At 48.7% G+C, this 20,079-nt stretch overlaps 1 protein-coding gene across 5 annotated transcripts in view; it reads right to left on the bottom strand.

Annotated features, from left to right (window-relative positions):
* The window catches only part of slc2a9l2 (solute carrier family 2 member 9, like 2), a 250,648-nt gene that overhangs the window by 133,510 nt on the left and 97,059 nt on the right, over positions 1–20,079 (bottom strand). For all 5 annotated transcript variants that reach the window (XM_078407285.1, XM_078407305.1, XM_078407314.1 and 2 more), the window contains one exon: positions 10,480–10,612. In XM_078407285.1, coding sequence (XP_078263411.1) covers positions 10,480–10,612 — 133 coding nt within the window. The remainder of the gene's footprint in view (positions 1–10,479; positions 10,613–20,079) is intronic.

Consider the following 20,079-nt stretch of genomic DNA (forward strand, 5'->3'; position numbering starts at 1 on the left):
ATCATTCTCAATCAGTACCCCGTTCCTGCCTTCTCCCCATACCCCCTGACTCCGCTATCCTTAAGAGCTCTCTCTAGCTCTCTCTTGAATGCATTCGGAGAATTGGCCTCCACTGCCTTCTGAGGCAGAGAATTCAGGTATGCAGGTTAATTGGCTTGGTAAATGTAAAGAAATAAATTGTCCCTAGTGGGCGTAGGATGTTGTTAATGTGCGGGGATCGCTGGTCAGCGCGGGCCAGGTGGGCAGAAAGGGCCTGTTTCCGCACCGTATCTCTAAACTAAACTGGAAGCAAGTCATCCTTACCACACAGTCCTCCCGGAGAATGAGTAGACACAACGTTGGACACGTCACCCATTATATCACTAACAAAATATTTAAGCTTTTGGAGCACTTCACCCGGACTCACTGAGAACTCGATGCAGTTTGCATCTGTTGCAAAGTGCACTGAGGTGCGTCTGGAAATTGGACTGAGCTCCATTGAAGACCTTTGCACTTCCACCTCATTGTAGGCTCGGAGAGCCACTGGCAAAACCACCGATGACCACTGGTCAAGGTGGCCAGCTGCATCCTCCCTCGTCTCCATTGAAAAGGAAGACCAACAAAAGGAAGACTTAAAGGAAGACTCCCACCAGTGGGAGAGTCCAGGACTAGAGGTCAGAGCCTCAGAATTAAAGGACGTTCATTTAGGAAGGAGATGAGGAGGAATTTCTATGGTCAGAGGGTGGTGATTCTGTGGAATTCTTTGCCACAGAGGGCTGTGGAGGCCAAGTCAGTGGATATTTTTAAGGCAGAGATAGATAGATTCTTGATTAGTACGGGTGTCAGAGGCTATGGGGAGAAGGCAGGAGAATGGGGTTAGGAGGGAGAGATAGATCAGCCATGATTGAATGGCGGAGTTGACTTGATGGGCCGAATGGCCTAATTCTGCTCCTGTCACTTATGATCTTACGATCAATGATTACCTGCTGCTGTTTTTCTCTTTCTTTCCTGTGGACTCCGGCGCTGCAATTTTCAATCTCCATAGAAATATAGCAATGAAAAGAGGCCCTTCAGCCCACCAAGCCCGTACTGACGATCCACACTGGCCCTTCGAGCCTGCACCGCCATTCAATATGATCATGGCTGATCATCCACAATCAGTAACCCGTGCCTGCCTTCTCCCCATATCCCTTGATTCCGCTAGCCCCCAGAGCTCTATCTAACTCTCTTTTAAATTCATCCAGTGAATTGGCCTCCACTGCCTTCTGTGGCTTGAGTAATCCAGTTCACTGTGATCTTGGCTGATTTACACTAATCTACGTGATTTCCATTTTCTACTCTTTGCCTCGTGTTTGTCAACAAATTCAGAATTGCAAGGACAAGGACTGGCAATGGCAGTCTTTCTGCATCAGATTGGTAAATGATGGGATATCTGTCAGACAGGTCGAAAACTATGATTTCTACCTGTCTATTGAATGATCATTTAATAATAGGTGTAGCTGTAGCCTACCGAGTAGACAGCCTTGTCAAAGTGGAATATGCAGCACTCCTCCAGAAATCTACACAATTACCGCGGAACAGTGTAGATAAGATGTCTCTCGCTCTCCCCCTCCTATAACTTCAGTGAAGGCAAGACTCGGAAATGTAAGTAGCGTCTTTATAATAGACACCCGGAGAGTGGGGAATCTGTGGAATTCTCTACCACAGAAGGCAGTGGAGGCCAATTCACTGGATGTTTTCAAGAGAGAGTTGGACAAGGCTAATGGAACAAGGGGGTATGGGGAGAAAGCAGGAACCGGGTACTGATTTAGGATAATCAACCATGATCATATTGAATGGCGGAGCGTACAGGCTCGAAGGGCTGAATGGCCTACTCCTGCACCTATTTTCTATGTTTCTATGTTTCTAACAGAAAGTGAAGCCAGATCTCTAAGATTTTGTGGCTTTTATTATGTGCCTTGATGTCTGTGTTGATGTGATTCTGGCCAGGACAGAAAGTCACCTTAACTCAATGTCACGTGGAACGTTTCCAAGTAAAACTGAAGTCAGATCTTGTTGTGAGCTATTTATTTTCAGTCAGTGATCCACCACCGGACTATCCTCGGTGATTCGAGGCCTTCATAACGAGAGGAATCGCCTTCATAACGTGAGGATTTCAGTGTAGCAGTAAAGAGGTTCTTCTGCAGTTGTACAGGGCCCTGGTGAGACCACATCTGGAGTATTGTGTACAGTTTTGGTCTCCTAATTTGAAGAAGGACATCCTTGTAATTGAGGCAGTGCGGCGTAGGTTCACGAGGTTAATCCCTGGGATGGCGGGAATGTCATATGAGGAAAGATTGAAAAGACTAGGCTTGGATTCACTGGAGTTTAGAAGAATGAGAGGAGATCTTATAGAGACATAGAAAACTATAAAAGGACTGGACAAGCTAGCTGCAGGAAAAATGTTCCCAATGTTGGGCGAGTCCAGAACCAGGGGCCACAGTCTTAGAATAAAGGGGAGGCCATTTAAAACTGAGGTGAGAAGGAACGTTTTCACCCAGAGAGTTGTGAATTTGTGGAATTCTCTGCCACAGAGGGCAGTGGAGGCCAATTCACTGTATGAATTTAAAAGAGAGTTAGATAGAGCTCTTGGGATATGGGGAGAAGGCAGGCATGGGTTATTGATTGTGGATGATCAGCCATGATCACAATGAATGGTGGTGCTGGCTCGAAGGGCCGAATGGCCTCCTCCTGCACCTATTTTCCATGTTTCTATGTTTTTCTATGATTACAATGTAGAGGTTGAAATTGGTCTGGAAATACACAATCCATGCAAAAATACATGTCCAGTTTTACATCTTTTCCTTTGAAAGCAACAAATGAAAGCAGGCAGAGTATAAAACGGACTCTCTTACCAAGAGTAAGGGGATCAAGAACCAGAGTACGTAGGTTTAAGGTGAGAGGGGAAAGATTTAATAGGTAGTTGGGGGGGAAACCTTATCCACATGTATGTGTGGGGGGGGGGGGGGGGGTTGTATGTGGGGGGGGGGGGGGGGAAATCTTTCTTTTTTTATGCTTCTTCCTCGGGGCGAGGCTTGGCCGCGGGGCCTTCCATCGCCTGGTGCGGCGCGGCCGTGGGACTGAACAGCGCCCGGTGCAGCTCGGCCGCGGGGGCCTTCCATCGTCCGGTGCGGCGTGGCCACGGGACTGAACAGCGCCCGGTGCGGCCGCGGGGCCTTCCATCGACCGGTGCGGCGCGGCCACGGGACTGAACAGCGCCCGGCTCGGCCGCGGGACTTTCCAGTGCGGCGCGGCCACGGGACTTTCCATCGCCCGGTGCGGCTCGGCCACGGGGACTTTCCATCTCCTTGCGGGGGCTGTGCGGGTCGGTCACCTCGGTAGGGGTCGAGTTGTCTGTACGTGGGAGGGGCATGGGGGAAGAGAGAGGGGAAGTTTTTGTCCTCTATCACAGTGAGGGGGTGTTTGGAGTCACTGTGATGGATGTTTGTGTTGGGGTCGTGTGTCTTGTGTTTTTTGTACTGCTGGCTAAGTAATCTCGTTCGGAACGAATGACAAATAAAGCTATTTTGGATTTTTTGGGGGGGGATTTTGGATATGGAATGGGGTGAATAGAATAAGGGAGATGGATGGAGGAATAAAGAAAGAAAGGGATAGGAATTAGTGAGGGTACCAGTCGGGAGAAAGAAGAGCAGGAAGGAGAAAAAGAGAAGGAAGAATTGGAGACCTGAATGGGATGAACACAAAATTACCAGTGTTCCAGCAATCAGATGAACCTACTTTTAAAATTTGTTCGGCAGACAAATGATAGTGTTGAACTGTCGAACTAAGAGGTAATCCAGTTTATATATTTTGTGTTGCACTTCTATCAACTGCAACTTAAATTAAATCGACACAAAGGGGACAAGGTAGAGTGGTGGAGTGGCTCAGCAAGTCAGGAAGCATCTCCAGACAACATGGATAAGTGATGTTTCAGGTCGGGACTCTTCTTCAAACAAACAGGTTGTCTGAGCTGATAACACGTTGAGAACATAAAACATGGTAGACGCAGGATGCTGGAGTAACTCAGCAGGCCAGGCAGGATCTCTGGAGAGAAGGAATGGGTGATGTTTTGGGTCGGGACCCTTCTCCAGTCTCTACCTCGAACACCACCCATTCCTACTCTCCAGAGATGCTCCTGCTGTCCTGCTGAGTTACTCCAGCACTTTGTGAATATCTTCGGTTTAAACCAGCATCTGCGGTTCCTTCACACACATAAAACATTGTAAACTGTACAAATAAACTAAGAACCCTGCCTTATATAATTTTGTGAGAATCCAAATCTCGAAATCGCTTTGTTACATTTTAAAGGCATTCAAAGAGCAACATGTCACCCGAACATCTGCACACTAAAACTCTTGTTTGTTTGTTTGTTTGTTCCTGAACTACAGCCAAAACGGTTCACCATAGCGCGACAATTTTAGGCCCACCTTATTCACCGTCGTCCCTTTGGTGCAAATGGAAGAGGTTTCATTGAAATTAGTGTTACATTTTTAAAGTTATTCACATATTAAAGTTTAAATCTATCTCCTAGGGAGGGAGGGGGAAGAGGGAGGGGGGAGGGAGGGGGGAGGAGGAGGGAGGGGGGGATAAGAGAGGTTGAAGGGGGGGAAGGAGAGGAGGGGAAGGGAGGGGAGGGGGTGGAGGGAGGGGGGAGGGAGGGGGGATAAGGGGGGTTGAGGGGGGGGGAGGAGGGGAAGGGAGGGGAGGAGGTGGAGGGAGGGGGAGGACAGGAGATAAGGGGGGTTGAGGGGGATGGAGTGGGGGAGAGGAAGGGTATGGGGAAGGGGAGGGGAAAGGGGGTGGTGGGAAGGGAGAGGGGAGAGGGGTGGGGGGGAGGGAGGAGGGAGGGGGAGGAAGGAGGGGGGAGGGAGGGGGGGAGGGAGGGGGGAGAGGGGTGGCGGGAGTGGGGGGGGGGGAGAGAGGAGGGGCGAGTGGGGGAGGAGAGGATGCTGTACCAATGTAGGAGCGGTTTGGGCCCAACTTGGTCTCGTTATTTTAAATGTTTCAAAAACATTGCAGTCTCCAATTCAGAAGGTCAAAGAACATCTCTGTCAGTTTTTCTCCACAGCGCGATCCTGTGTCAGGTTCAGCACTCGATAGTTCTTTGACCTATGGCAAGATCTCACAGCTATCAGCAGTCTGTGACCTCAGTAACGAGCTGGTAAAGGGAGATGCCACAAAGGGAACAGAGGTAGCTCAACAGTTAAAACTACCAGGTACAACTGCCAAAAAACCTGCACCAACAATCCAGAGATCAGGTTCCAAATCCCACCATCCCTATTAAATTCAATTAATATCCTGGGATTTGGAAAGCACCAACCAATAGACAATAGACAATAGGTGCAGGAGTAGGCCATTCAGCCCTTCGAGCCAGCACCGCCATTCAATGCGATCATGGCTGATCACTCTCAATCAGTACCCCGTTCCTGCCTTCTCCCCATACCCCCTCACTCCGCTATCCTTAAGAGCTCTATCCAGCTCTCTCTTGAAAGCATCCAATGAACTGGCCTCCACTGCCTTCTGAGGCAGAGAATTCCACACCTTCACCACTCTCTGACTGAAAAAGTTCTTCCTCATCTCCGTTCTAAATGGCCTACCCCTTATTCGTAAACTGTGGCCCCTTGTTCTGGACTCCCCCAACATTGGGAACATGTTTCCTGCCTCTAATGTGTCCAATCCCCTAATTATCTTATATGTTTCAATAAGATATATATACACAGGTATATATGATCTATATATATGTGTATTTGTGAGTAAAATTGTGAGTAAAATGGCCTTCATTAAAATCTGACAATGTGCACTTTAACCACATGTGATTTTTTCTATTACAAATCTCAAATTGTGGAGTACAGAGGCAAATAAATAAATGATGGGTCTTTGTCCCAAACATTATGGAGGGCACTGTATATATGTTTACTCTGGCATTTTGTGTCTATCTTTGGCAGGAAGAGAAGTCAGCTGTGTATATATACAGTGCCCTCCATAATGTTTGGGACAAAGACCCATCATTTATTTATTTGCCTCTGTACTCCACAATTTGAGATTTGTAATAGAAAAAAAATCACATGTGGTTAAAGTGCACATTGTCAGATTTTAATAAAGGACATTTGTATACATTTTGGTCTCACCATGTAGAAATTACAGCAGTGTTTATACATAGTCCCCCCCCATTTCAGGGCACCATAATGTTTGGGACACAGCAATGTCATGTAAATGAAAGTAGTGGTGTCACACAGCTGACTTCTCTTCCTGCCAAAGATAGACACAAAATGCCAGAGTAAACTCAGCGGGACAGACAGCATCTCTAGAGAGAAGGAACGGGTAACATTTTGGCTGGAGACCGTTCTCCAGACTGCTCCACCCTACACCTCTTTTCCTGCCAATTTGGAGCGTAGACGGAGTATAAATGCAGAACAAAAATTAAAAACTGCAGGCGATGATAACCTGAAATGCAAACAGAAACTGCTGGAAACACTCAGCAAGTCCAGCAGCCTCTGTGGAAGGAGAAACAGAATTAACGTTTCAAGTCGGGAATTCTTCGTCGGATTTTCTGACAACGAATCGTCACTCTGTTTCTCTTTCCAAACAAGTTGCTTGACCCGCTGAGTGTTTGCAATCGTTCCCGTTTATCTATGGGTGATCAAGTCAAGTTTCTTTTTGCTATTACAACGTGGCAGCCATTTGTTTAAAGTAAATCGAGTCAAAAATCGTACGCCAAGCAGCAAAGTGAGGAATTTCAGGCAACTTTAATGAAAGAGAAATGCAATGTTTCTGTTCACTTGGAAAGTGTTGAGAATCAAACCTTACCGAGGAGATTGCATTCCACTCTATCCTTCTCCGCGGATTGTCAGCTTGTCGTGGTGGAGAAGCTTGTGTGGTCCTGAGATCCTGAGAGCGATGCCGTCTGGAGCTACGCTCCTGGTAGGGTCACCCATGGCGGTAAGGTCGAGGGGGAGGTCCCTGACCAAGAGCGATCCAACCAAGACCTCAACGGTGGAACAGGCGGAGGGAGGATGGCGGCTGACTTTAGTGGAGAGTCACGACGGCTGGGAAGGCGGATGGATGAAGGCTGCAGCAGAAAAGGGTCCCCGGTCGTCTTGGACTCCATGCCACTGGATCCTGACCCAGATCTGTCAAGGACCGTGTTGTGGCTGTCTGTGAACCAGTCTCCCCACGTTAAACAAAGTCACGCACAGGCGTCCGACCCTATGGAGAGGGCAGTCACGCTCGCTTCCAGTGACCGACGACGGTGATTCCACTCCATTTCAACATTTAGGAATTGGGAAGCAATCGGGATTCTGAGATAGTCAGAAGAACGAATGATAACTGTCTGAAAACTGCACAAATTTAAGATAATTTCACCCACTTGCTCAGAATAATTTCACAGGACAACAATACCACATGAGGTTTGCAATATCAAGAGTTGCAGATTAGAAATGTGAACAAACGTCATCCATGTCCCTGTGACCATTCATGGCCTTGGCCTCTCCCTGACAGACAAGACTCCCTGGGGAAAAATGGGCTCAGAAAATTATCTCCTGGAAGTCAAGTATTGTGGCCAGTGATCTTACAAGGTGCTCCATGTACAGAGGTCCACCTCACCTCCCTACCTGAAGTCCAATGATGTAGTTTACTCCAAATAAAGAACGTTCAGCAGCATTTTTGAGAAATGTTGAGGGCGGTCACGGTGGCGCAGCGGTAGAGACGCCGCCTTACAGCGAATGCAGCGCCGGAGACCCGGGTTCCATCCCGACTACGGGCGCCGTCTGTACGGAGTTGGTACATTCTCCCCGTGACCTGCGTAGGTTTTCTCCGGGATCTCCGGTTTCCTCCCACACTCCAAAGACGTACAGGTTTGTAGATTAATTGGCTTGGTAAATGTAAAAATTGCCCCTAGTGGGCATAGGATGGTGTTAATGTGCGGGGATCGCTGGTCGGTGCAGACCCGGTGGGCCGAAAGGGCCTGTTTCAATAGACAATAGGTGCAGGAGGAGGCCATTCTGCCCTTCGAGCCAGCGCCATTCAATGTGATCATGGCTGATCATTCTCAATCAGTACCCCGTTCCTGCCTTCTCCCCATACCCCCTGACTCCGCTATCCTTAAGAGCTCTATCTAGCTCTCTCTTGAATGCATTCATTGACTTGGCCTCCACTGCCTTCTGAGGCAGAGAATTCTACAGATTCACAACTCTCTGACTGAAAAAGTTTTTCCTCATCTCAGTTCTAAATGGCCTACCCCTTATTCTTAAACTGTGGCCCCTTGTTCTGGACACCCCCAACATTGGGAACACGTTTCCTGTCTCTAACGTGTCCAACCCCTTAATAATCTTATACGTTTCGATAAGATCTCCTCTCACCCTTCTAAGTTCCAGTGTATTCCAGTTACCGCGCTGTATCTCTGAACTAAATTAAACAAATAGAATTGACAAGTTAAGAGCAGAGGTTTCAAAGTTAGGCTGATACCATGTGGTATACATTGAGTGTAATGGACAGTAACAGCTTCCTTAGGTAAAGGAAGTTAGACGATAGACAATAGGTGCAGGAGGAGGCCATTCAGCCCTTCGAGCCAGCACCGCCATTCAATGTGATCATGGCTGATCATTCTCAATCGGTACCCTGTTCCTGCCTTCTCCCCATACCCCCTGACTCCGCTATCCTTAAGAGCTCTATCTAGCTCTGAGAAGCTGCACAGTCGGTCCTGCGCCTGGCTCACTAGTCTTGTGACGGGCGGCACAGTGGCACAGTACCAGAGACCCAGGTTCGATCCCAACCTTGGGTGGGTGTCTGTGTGGAGTTTGCATGCTCTTCCCGTCACCTCATGGGTTCCCTCAGGGTGCACAGGTATCGCCCACATCCCAGAGAGCATGCGGGTTTGCAGGTTAATCGTCTGCTGTACACTGTCCCTGGTGTGTCGGGAGTGAACGAGATAGTGGGATTACGTTCCTGCCCGATGATCGGCGAGGACTCAGTGGGCCAAAGGGTTTGTTTTCTATGCTGAAGGTAGGCACAAAAAGCTGGAGTAACTCAGCAGGTCAGGCGACATCTCTGGAGAAAAGGAATAGGTGAGGTTTCGGGTCGAGCCCTTTCATCGGTCTCAACCCGAAACATCACCTATTCCTTTTCTCCAGAGATGCTGCCTGTCCCACTGAGCTTTTTGTGTCTATCTCCGGTTTAAACCAGCATCTGCAGTCCCTCCCTGCCCACTTGTTTCAATGCAGTGTCCGTAAACTGAACTAAACAAAATTTAAGCACGAGCCCAGATACACCAACTCTAGAAACACAAGTCTCACGGTGGCGCAGTGGTAGAGTTGCTGCCTTACAGCGAATGCAGCGCCGGAGGCCCGGGTTCCATCCCGACTACGGGTGCTGTCTGTACGGAGTTTGTACGTTCTCCCCGTGACCTGCATGGGTTTTCTCTGAGATCATCAGTTTCCTCCCACACTCCAAAGACGTACAGGTTTGAAGGTTAATTGGCTTGGGAAATTTAAAAAATGTCTCTAGTCGGTGTAGGATAGTGTTAATGTGTGGGGATCGCTAGTCAATAGACAATAAACAATAGACAATAGGTGCAGGAGTAGGCCATTCGGCCCTTCGAGCCATTCAATGTGATCTTGGCTGATCATTCACAATCAGTACCCCGTTCCTGCCTTCTCCCCATAACCCCTGACTCTGCTATCATTTAGAGCTCCATCTAGCTCTCTCTTGAATGCATCCAGAGAACTGGCCTCCACTGCCTTCTGAGGCAGAGAATTCCACAGATTCACAACTCTCTGAGTGAACCACCGATTTACAACTCTCTGAGGGAAGGGGAGGGAGGGAGGGCGTGGGGGGGAGGGGGGGGGAGAGGGGGAGGGGGGGGGGAGAGAGGGGGAGGAGAGGGTGCTCTCTGGTCGGCCCGGACCCGGTGGGCCTAAAGGGCCTGTTTCCGCACTCTATTATATCTCTAAACTGAACAAGTCTGGATGGAAGCAGAAACAAACGACAGGAGCAAAGAATGAGGGATTTCAGTCATGGCATCCATGTTTACTCATTCCAAATCTGAATCTCAGACACAAAGGCATTTCACAATTTTTTGCATTGTTCTGAGATTAATGCTATCTCTTCAAACATCAGGACAACTTGAAAGAACATAGAGTTCTAACATTCCCACCTCCTGTTCTCCTCTCTCCCCACCCGCCAGAGAAAGAAAGTGAAAACATAACATTAAGTTTCTGCACAATGCATTTAAGTGCTGGAAGCTAACAAGTGATCATCAGAACTGAGAACTCCATGTTCTGGAGATCTGAAAATGTATGAATAGCACCTTTGGAAGTTAAAACATATTGCAGATAGTTGGTCCGATACGTCAAGAGGAATCGTTAAAATGTTCCGAAAACAATCAGTTTCAACTAAACAACTGACAGCTGACAAGTATATTGCATGATGGTTGTGAATGTGATTAAAATAGTTTATCTTCTTTACCTTTGCTGGCTTTGGAAACGTCGTTCTTTTCAAACAGCAAATAGCGGGGGCTTTCGGGAAGGAAGGGCAGACCAGCAAGTTGGAACAAGGCCGGAACTGCGTTTAGTCCAAACAGTACAGGCCAAGTGGACTCCTTAAAAATGCAGGGGAAAAAAAAAATCACACAGCGTTACACCCACAAGAGTGTCAAGCAGTAATAGGTCATACGGTCACAAAGAATAGTTGCATTAGGCCATTCGGCCCATCAAGTCTACTCTGCCATTCAATCATGGCTGATCTATCTCTCCCCATTCTCCTGCCTTCCCCCCCCCCCCCATAACCTCCAACACCTGTACCAATCAAGAGTCTAACCATCATTCAGTCAAGTACTATAAATAATTGGAGACAATGGCAAGGAATACTCAGCAAGTCGGGTGGCATCTGTGGAGAGAGAAGCCAGATAATATTTCAGATCAATGACCTTTCACCAGAATGGGGAAAGTGAGAAAACAGACTTGGGGGTCTGTTTGTTTGTTTGTTTGTCTGTTTGTTCCTGAACTACAGCCAAAACGGTACACAAAAGCCGACAATTTTAGGCCCACCTTACTCACCGTCGTCCCTTTGGTGCAGATGGAAGAAGTTTCATTGAAATCGGTGTTATATTTTTTAAGTTATTCACATTTTAAAGTTTAAATCTATCTCCGAGGGAGGGAGGGGGGAGGGAGAGCGGGAGGGGGGAGGGAGAGAGGGAGGGGGGGAGGGAGGGTGGGAGGGAGCTAGAAGGGAGGATAAGAGGGGTTGAGGGGGATGAAGTGGGGGGGAGGAGAAGGGGGATGGAGGGAGGGGGGTTGGGGGGAGGTAGGGACGGGGAGGGGGGAGTGGGAAGAGGGGAGTGGGGGGGAGAGAGGAGGGGGGAGGAGGGAGGGAGGGGGGCAGGGTGGGAGGGGGTGGAGGAGGGTGAGAAGGGAGGGAGGGAGGGAGGGAGGGAGGGAGGGGGGAAGAGAGGGTGCTGCACCAATGCAGGAGAGGTTTGGGCCCAACAGGTCCACCTTGGTCTCGTATATATTGATCAGCACTAGGAAGCGACCTTTACCAAAATATTACCATGAGTATCAAGGATAGAGCGTGACGTGACATTATATAAACTAGGATCCTATACCTGAAAGATAAAGGGTTTGGGAATTTGAATTGGATTTATGTTGGAGGTAGAAATAGCCTTTCATCTGATTTTGGGGAATGTTGGATAAAGGGCCATAAAACAGAGGCAAGACACAAAATGCCAGAGTAACTCAGCGGGACAGGCAGCATCTCTGGAGAGAAGGAATGGGTGACGTTTCGGGTCTGATGGAGATGAGGATTCAGACGAAGTTGTTCTATATCTCTCTATATCACCGTCTATATCTCTTGCGGCCCTTTCGCGACTGTCATTCTGAAAAGGGGTCTCTCATTCCTTTTCTCCAGAGATGCTGCCTGTCCCGCTGAGCTACTCCACCAGAGGTTAAGGGGGGGTGGCGTGAAGGGGAAGAGGGGAAGGGGGAGAGGGGAAGGGGGGGAGGGGAGGGTAGGGTAGGGGGAGGGAGGAGGGCGGGGGGAGGGAGGGGTGGAGGGGAGCGGGGGAGGGGAGGGGGGAAGGGGGGGAGAGGGGAGGGGGGGAGGAGAGGGTGCTGCACCAATGGAGGAGAGCTTTGGGCCCAACGGGTCCACTTGGTCTAGTACTTATTATAGTTCAGTATCTCAATCATGGATGAAAGGACAATGAATGCCGACTTCTAGCTCTCAGCAACGTAATGTGGATCACAATCAATGTAAACACAACAATTCGGACAATAAGCATATTAAGAAGTAAATAATAATACACTTGAAAATAAACATTAAGATCGTTATACATATCCACTGCATAAGTGATACCTCAGAAAAGCTATGAATCTTAAAATTAAAGTTGCAATTGTTGCAACATTTTATATCAAAGTAAATTCTGAGATCTTCCATTCAATAGTCAATACATTTAAGTTCTATTGCTCGAATGAATTCAAATTGAACCATAATCTAGTCAACCGGTCACAACATTTACACAGAAACTGAACTGATTGTTCCTCAATTTCCTTGTCGTTTTCCTTGGGTTCTTGTAGGAACATGATCCCTTTGAACCAGCAAGGGCTGAAAGACGGGCCCAGACCCGAATCGTCACCCATCCATGTTCTCCAGAGATGCTGCCTGACCCATTGAGTTAAACATAGAAACATAGAAAATAGGTGCCATTCGGCCCTTCGAGCCAGCACCGCCATTCATTGTGATCATGGCTGATCATTCACAATCAGTAACCCGTGCCACCATTTTGAGTTACTCCAGCACTTTGTGTCTTTCATTGGTAAATCAGCATCTGCAGTTCCTTGATAGACACAAAATGCTGGAGTAACTCAGCAGGTCAGGCAGCATCTCTGGAGAGAAGGAATGGGTGACGTTTCGGGTCGAGACCCTTCTTCAGACGGAACTCAACCTTAAGCATAAGTCTGACGAAGGGTCTCGACCCGAAACGTCAGCCATTTCTGCTCTCCAGAGATGCCCCCTTTCCCGCTCAGTTACTCCAGCATTTTGTGTCAATCTTCGGTTCATCTGCAGTTCCATTCTACACATTTAGTCTGCAGTTCAATATTTCTACAGACCGTGAAAGACAATGCCAAAGTTGTTCCACTCCCGAAAATCAATCCCTCAAATTCCCATGGCATTTTGGGGGTTTTCTTCAAGCAATCTTGAGTGTCTGTTTAAGAAAATAACTGCAGATGCTGGTACAAATCGATTTATTCACAAAATGCTGGAGTAACTCAGCAGGTCAGGCAGCATCTCGGGAGAGCAGGAATGGGTGACGTTTCGGGTCGAGACACTTCTTCAGACCATCAGTCTGAAGAAGGGTCTTGACCCGAAACATCACCCATTCCTTCTCTCCCGAGATGCTGCCTGACCTGCTAAGTTACTCCAGCATTTTGTGAATAAATTGAGTGTCTGTTTGCAATATATGTCAAAAGAATCCCTTTGCTCAGATTTCCTCCTGTTTTATACTTGATAGTTTTGTAAGCAATCTAAAGGGAACCTACTGTCAGGATCAGCAGAGAAGCAATGCATGACTCTCATGTGTATATCTCTGCATGCTTCGTTGTCACCTTCCCCGAGCTAACAATGATCTATTCTACATTTTCCTTGATCTACTTTTCTACATTTTCTATTACTATTCCACATTTTCCTTGAGCTTCTTCCCCTGTGATGTCTCGTTTTCAAACCTCACCCTTCCCGATCACTTTGTCTCCCTCTCCCGGGACGCTGTAGGTCCTGACGCTGTAGGCCCGGACGCTCTAGGCCCGGACGCTCTAGGCCCGGACGCTGTAGGCCTGGACGCTGTAGGGCCGGACGCTCTAGGCCCGGACTCTGTAAGCCCGGACGCTGTAGGCCCGGACGCTGTAGGCCCGGACACTGTAGGTCCGGAGGCCCGGGCAATGCCTGACGGAGGTTGCGTAGCAACCCGCCTCCCGGCCCGGGCGGTCGCCATTGGGAGCACGTGGCCGCTAGCTGGGCGAGGTCACGTAGGGCGCGTGGCGGTGACGTCACATTGTCCCGTATTTGGGAGTGAGATAGTTGGCGCTCCTACTAAAGAGGTAGATAGTAGTTCAGCATTGCTATCTGGTAGTGAGAGGATGATTCAGTTGTCTGATAACAGCTGGAAATAACTGATACAATTTCAGCAGCTTGTATTAATACAAACTAATACAATTTCTGCCACTCAATTAGCTTTATCTAAACCATTTTTGCCAGCTTTTTCTTTGCATTTTTACACCAGACAAGGCTGCAATACATCTCTATTGGGAATTAAGCTTCAGCCTGTCTGGCATTTCCCAATTAATTCCTGTCAAAATTATCACTCACACTTTTCGTAGTTCTTTGCCACAGTGCTCTGGATTCCAAAAGGCCCGACTGACTGATGGGCAAAAGGTAGCATTTCATACCGATGTTGAGTTCATTTTAGTTGAGTTCAGTTTAGAGATACAGCGCGGAAACAGGCCCTTCGGCCCACCGGGTCCGCGCCGACCAGCGATCCCCGCACACTAACACTATCCTACACACACTAGGGACAATTTTACATTTTTCACCAAGCCAATTAACCTACAAACCTGCACGTCTTTCGGGTGTGGGAGGAAACCGAAGATCTCGGAGAAAACCCACACGGGTCACGGGGAGAACGTACAAACTCCGTACAGACAGCACCCGTAGTCGGGATGGAACCCGGGTCTCCGGCGCTGCATTCGCTGTAAGGCAGCAACTCTACCGCTGCGCCCTTTTCTCTCTCACACGTACAGACTGGCGTTGGATCCCAGGCCAGAATCCAGGCCATTCCCCTGAGCAATGGTCCAGAGAGATGCAGGGAAATGGAACATCTTTGCACCTGGGAAACAGGTGATTCACAAAATTCTCTCCCTCCCACCCACCCATATTTTAACGTGCGATTTAAATTTCCCCAACTCTGATGTGCTTTGCCATGTTACACTTCAGCCCGTCTGGATTAAATGTTTTCATTTAACACGAGCGGTCACAGGGAGAATGTACAAACTCCACACAGACAGCACTACCTTGCACCACCACTACCGTGCACCAATTGTTATTCCCTTATCATGAACAGCGTCCGGGCCTACACCACCCTCCAGGCCTAATACGAGACAAGGGCGGTCCCGTACGGGACAAACCAATTTGGCCCAAAATACGGATGTCCCGGCTAATACGGGACAGTTGGCAACTCTACTCTTTGGTCCACCCTCCGAATATCCTTGATAGGACTTTACTGGCTTTATCTTGCACCAAATGTAAATTCCCTTATCACATAGAAACATAGAAAATAGGTGCAGGAGTAGGCCATTCAGCCCTTCGAGCCTGCACCGCCATTCAATATGATCATGGCTGATCATCCAACTCAGTATCCCGTACCTGCCTTCTCTCCATACCCCCTGATCCCTTTAGCCACGAGGGCCACATCTAACTCCCTCTTAAATATAGCCAATGAACTGGCCTCAACTACCTTCTGTGGCAGAGAATTCCACAGATTCACCACTCTCTGTGTGAAAAAAAAACTTTCTCATCTCGGTCCTAAAAGACTTCCCCCCTTATCCTTAAACTGTGACCCCTTGTTCTGGACTTCCCCAACATCGGGAACAATCTTCCTGCATCTAGCCTGTCCAACCCCTTAAGAATTTTGTAAGTTTCTATAAGATCCCCCCCTCAGTCTTCTAAATTCCAGCGAGTACAAGCCGAGTCTATCCAGTCTTTCTTCATGTGAAAGTCCTGCCATCCCAGGGATCAATCTGGTGAACCTTCTCTGTACTCCCTCTATGGCAAGAATGTCTTTCCTCAGATTATCACGTGTCTATACGCTGTAAATGGCTCGATTGTAATCACGTGCTGTCTTTCCGCTGACTGGCTAGCACGCAACAAAAGCTTTTCACTGCACCTCGGTACACCTGACAGTAAACTAAACTGAACCAAACTAAAGCTGGGTCTATGGAACTGTGAGGCAGCAGCTCTACCAGTTGCACCATTGTTGTCACCCTTCATTTAGGAGTAAACTCCATCTCTGAATGACGATGATCATGAGCAGAATGACAGGAACTCGATGCAGAAGCAAACGCGTTTGACTCCAATGCAGTCAGTCGTATAATTTTAACCCATGATTAAATTGTTATTAATCTTTCTCGGAGCCTATGGAACCAAATTGTTTTTTTTAGTACAAACAGTCCAGCAAGGCAGAAAGTTATGTCGTGTGGAGTAAGGAAGCAAATATTTCATCTGTCAGGTACGTGAGGGGCATTTAAGTGTTTTTTTTTTTGATAGGCACATGGCTAAGCAGGGATTGGAGGGATACGGGTTACATGCAGGCAGAGGGGATTAAGGGGTTGGACACGTTAGAGGCAGGAAACATGTTCCCAATGTTGGGGGAGTCCAGAACCAGGGGGCCACAGTTTAAGAATAAGGGGTAGGCCATTTAGAACTGAGATGAGGAAAAACTTTTTCAGTCAGAGAGTTGTGAATCTGTGGAATTCTCTGCCTCAGAAGGCAGTGGAGGCCAATTCTCTGAATGCATTCAAGAGAGAGCTAGATAGAGCTCTTAAGGATAGCGGAGTCAGGGGGTATGGGGAGAAGGCAGGAACGGGGTACTGATTGAGAATGATCAGCCATGATCACATTGAATGGCGGTGCTGGCTCGAAGGGCCGAATGGCCTCCTCCTGCACCCATTGTCTATTGTCTATTAGTTTAACGGCGTCATGTTCGGAATGGACGCTGTAGGCCAAAGAGCCTGTTCCTGTGCTGCACTGTTCTATATTCATAAATCTCAATGTATTTCCTTGAGAAAGGGCGGTCACGGTGGCACGGCGGTAGAGTTGCCACCTTACAGCGAATGCAGCGCCGGAGGGCCGCGTTCCATCCCGACCACGGGTGCTGTCCGTACGGAGTTTGTACGTTCCCCACGTGAGTTTTCTCCGAGATCTTCGCTTTCCTGCCACACTCCAAAGACGTGCAGGTTTGTCGGTTAATTGGCTTGGTATACGTGCAAATTGTCCCTTCTGTGTGTAGGATAGTATTGAGGTGTGGGGATCGCTGGCCGGCGCGGACTCGGTGGGCCGAAGGGCCTGTTTCCGCGCTGTCTCTCTAAACTAAACTGAACTAAACTAAAATAGGATTAATCCTAAGGGCTCAACTCTCATCCCCCACGCATCCAGGAATATAGAGAAACTCGGACAAAGGGCAATGTGGGCTTCACTAATGCCTGGCCAAGTACAAAGCTGAAGAGGACATGGCTCAAGAAAGAGATGACGGCAGGCCGGTGTGGGCAAGTTGGGCTGAAGGGCCTGTTTCCACCAGCATCAGTTCCTTCCAAAGATACTAGAGGAACAAGATAGACCACTCGAGCTACCCCAGTAAACCAACTGCCCGTCTATGCCGGCATCGCCCCGGCCAACACCAGACGAGAAGCAGCCACGCCGGCCCTTTCTCAAAAGGCACAGACTGGTGATCTCCACCTTCTCCGTCAGATCGTCACAGAGACACCACGACACGTGCCCCTCAAGTCATGACGCCCCTTCGCCGTGCAAGCCCACGAGCTGCTCTGTACAACACCGGCTGGACACTTCCAAGGCCGCCTGGGTCAAGACGAGATGGAGAGACCAGTGGGAGTCAGTGGAACCATCTAGGCCACATCGCTACATCGGTGAACCCATGGACGTCCCTGGTCAGGACCTGCCCCGAAAGCAGTGGATAACCCTCAACCGCTTGAGGACAGGTGTGGGATGCTATGGAGTGGCGATGAAGAGGTGGGGTCTCGTGGACAGTGCCTTCTGCGAGTGTGGGGACCCAACACACAGACAGTGGAGCACATAGTCACCAGTTGCCCCAAATACCGCCCACCCAATGGTGAACGAGGTCTGATTGACCTGGACGATGACACGTTGGCCTGGCTCGTCTCAACGGAGCTGCAGGTCTGAAAGACACACGACAGAAGACAGAAGAAGACCACTCGGCCCTAAAAACCGTAGTACGTCACGCCGCCATTTTAGTAGGCGGAAACTTGCAGAAACATTTTTAAAGAAAAATGACAAATATCTGTGAGTTGATAGATGAGATATATTCTGCATGTTAATGGTATCATCACACATACTGTTCCCCCACAACACTGACTACACTGCGAGAAGCAGAGCGAACGGCGGGTTTTGCTTACTAAAATGGCTCCTTTGCGTACTACACTTCAGTATTGGCGAATTCAACGGAGTGGTTCCATCTTGTTCCTCTAGTATCTTTGGATCCTTCACCGGTGCCATCAACCTTGGTTGACGATAACAGCGGTGAATACAATGTGCTGCTTTGGGAGTCTTTGCAGACCGAGGGAATCTCTCTTTAGTTTAAAAACTAAAGGGAGGTTACTTGGCTCGGTAAATGAAAAAATTGTCCCTAGTGGGTGTAGGATAGTGTGTTAGTGTGCGGGGATCGCTGGTCGGCGTGGACCCGGTGGGCCGAAGGGCCTGTTTCCGCGCTGTATCTCTAAACTAAACTAAACTAAAAAACAGAGGCGAAGGATTGACTTTGCTGTCAAAGGAAGATTGTCAGAGAGAAGAGAAAACTTCGGCCAAGAGATAAGCTCTGTTGCCTTGTGTGACAGTTATTGATCAATCTCTCCAGTGTAATTCATCACGATTCTGCCTTCTGTCCAGTGCCAATTCCAAAGGTGCCAGACTTTCCACACCAGCAACCTCAAAGGACTCTCAATGACAAGAAACGATGACGGTGACCACAAATGATGTTCATAAAATCGTGAGAGGAATAGATTCGGGTAGATGCACAGAGTCTCTTGCCCTGAGTAGGTGAATCGAGGACCAGAGGACATAGGTTCAAGGTGAAGGGGGAAAGATTTAACAGGAATCTGAGGGGTAGCTTTTTCACACAAAGGGTGGTGGGTGTATGGAACAAGCTGCCAGAGGAGGTAGTTGAGGCTGGGACTATACCAACGTTTAAGAGACAGTTGGACAGGTACATGGATAGGCCAAAAGCGGGCAAGTGGGACTAGTGTAGCTGGGACATGTTGGCTGGTATGGGCAAGTTGGGCCGAAGGGCCTGTTTCTTCTCTGTGTCACTATAAGACTCTAGTGGACTATCCCAACATTTAGAAACAGTTAGAAACAGTTACATGCATGGGACAGGTTTGGATGGATGTGGACCAAACGCAGGCAGGTGGGACTAGTGCAGCTGGGATATGTTGGCCGGTGTGGGCAACTTGGGCTGAAGGGCCTGTTTCCACGCTTTATCGCTCTATGACTATGATTCTATGACACAAAGTGCATCTGTAACTCAGCGGGTCAGGCAGCATCTCTGGAGAACATGGACACAGAGTGCTGGAGTAACTCAGCGGGTCAGGCAGCATCTCTGGAGAACATGGACACAGAGTGCTGGAGTAACTCAGCGGGTCAGGCAGCATCTCTGGAGAATCCCAATGCTGAAGAAAATCAAGATCTCATGCCTAAACGACTACTGTCCAGTGGCCTTGACATCCACCATCCTGAAATGTTTTGCGAGGCTGGTTATGGACGGCATTAAATCCGTCGGCCTTGACACACTGCAGTTTGCCTACCGCCACAACAGGTCCATGAGATTCCCATCGCCCTCGCCCTACGCTCATCCCCGGAACTCCTGGATAAGAGAGACGCTTACATCAGACTCCTATTCATCGACGACAGCTCAGTCTTTAAGCTCATCTCCAAACTCACGGGACTTGGTGTCAGCCCTCATCTCTGTACTTCAACTCCCCCTCCCACTCCCAGTCTGACCTTTCTGTCATGAGCCTCCTCCAGTGCCATAGTGAGGCCCACCAGAAATTGGAGGAACAGCACCTCATATTTCGCCTGGGCAGCTTGCAGCCCAGTGGTATGAACATTGACTTCTCCAACTTTAGATAGTTCCTCTGCCCCTCTCTTCCCCTCCGGAGTCTGAAGAAGGGTCTCGACCCGAAACGTCACCCATTCCTTCGCTGCCCGAAACGTCACCATTCCTACCGCTGCACAGTGGCGCAGGGGTAGAGTTGCTGCCTTACTGCGAAT

Source organism: Rhinoraja longicauda, chromosome 1 (genome assembly GCF_053455715.1).
Source record: "Rhinoraja longicauda isolate Sanriku21f chromosome 1, sRhiLon1.1, whole genome shotgun sequence".
NCBI classification, from domain to species: Eukaryota; Metazoa; Chordata; class Chondrichthyes; order Rajiformes; family Arhynchobatidae; genus Rhinoraja; species Rhinoraja longicauda.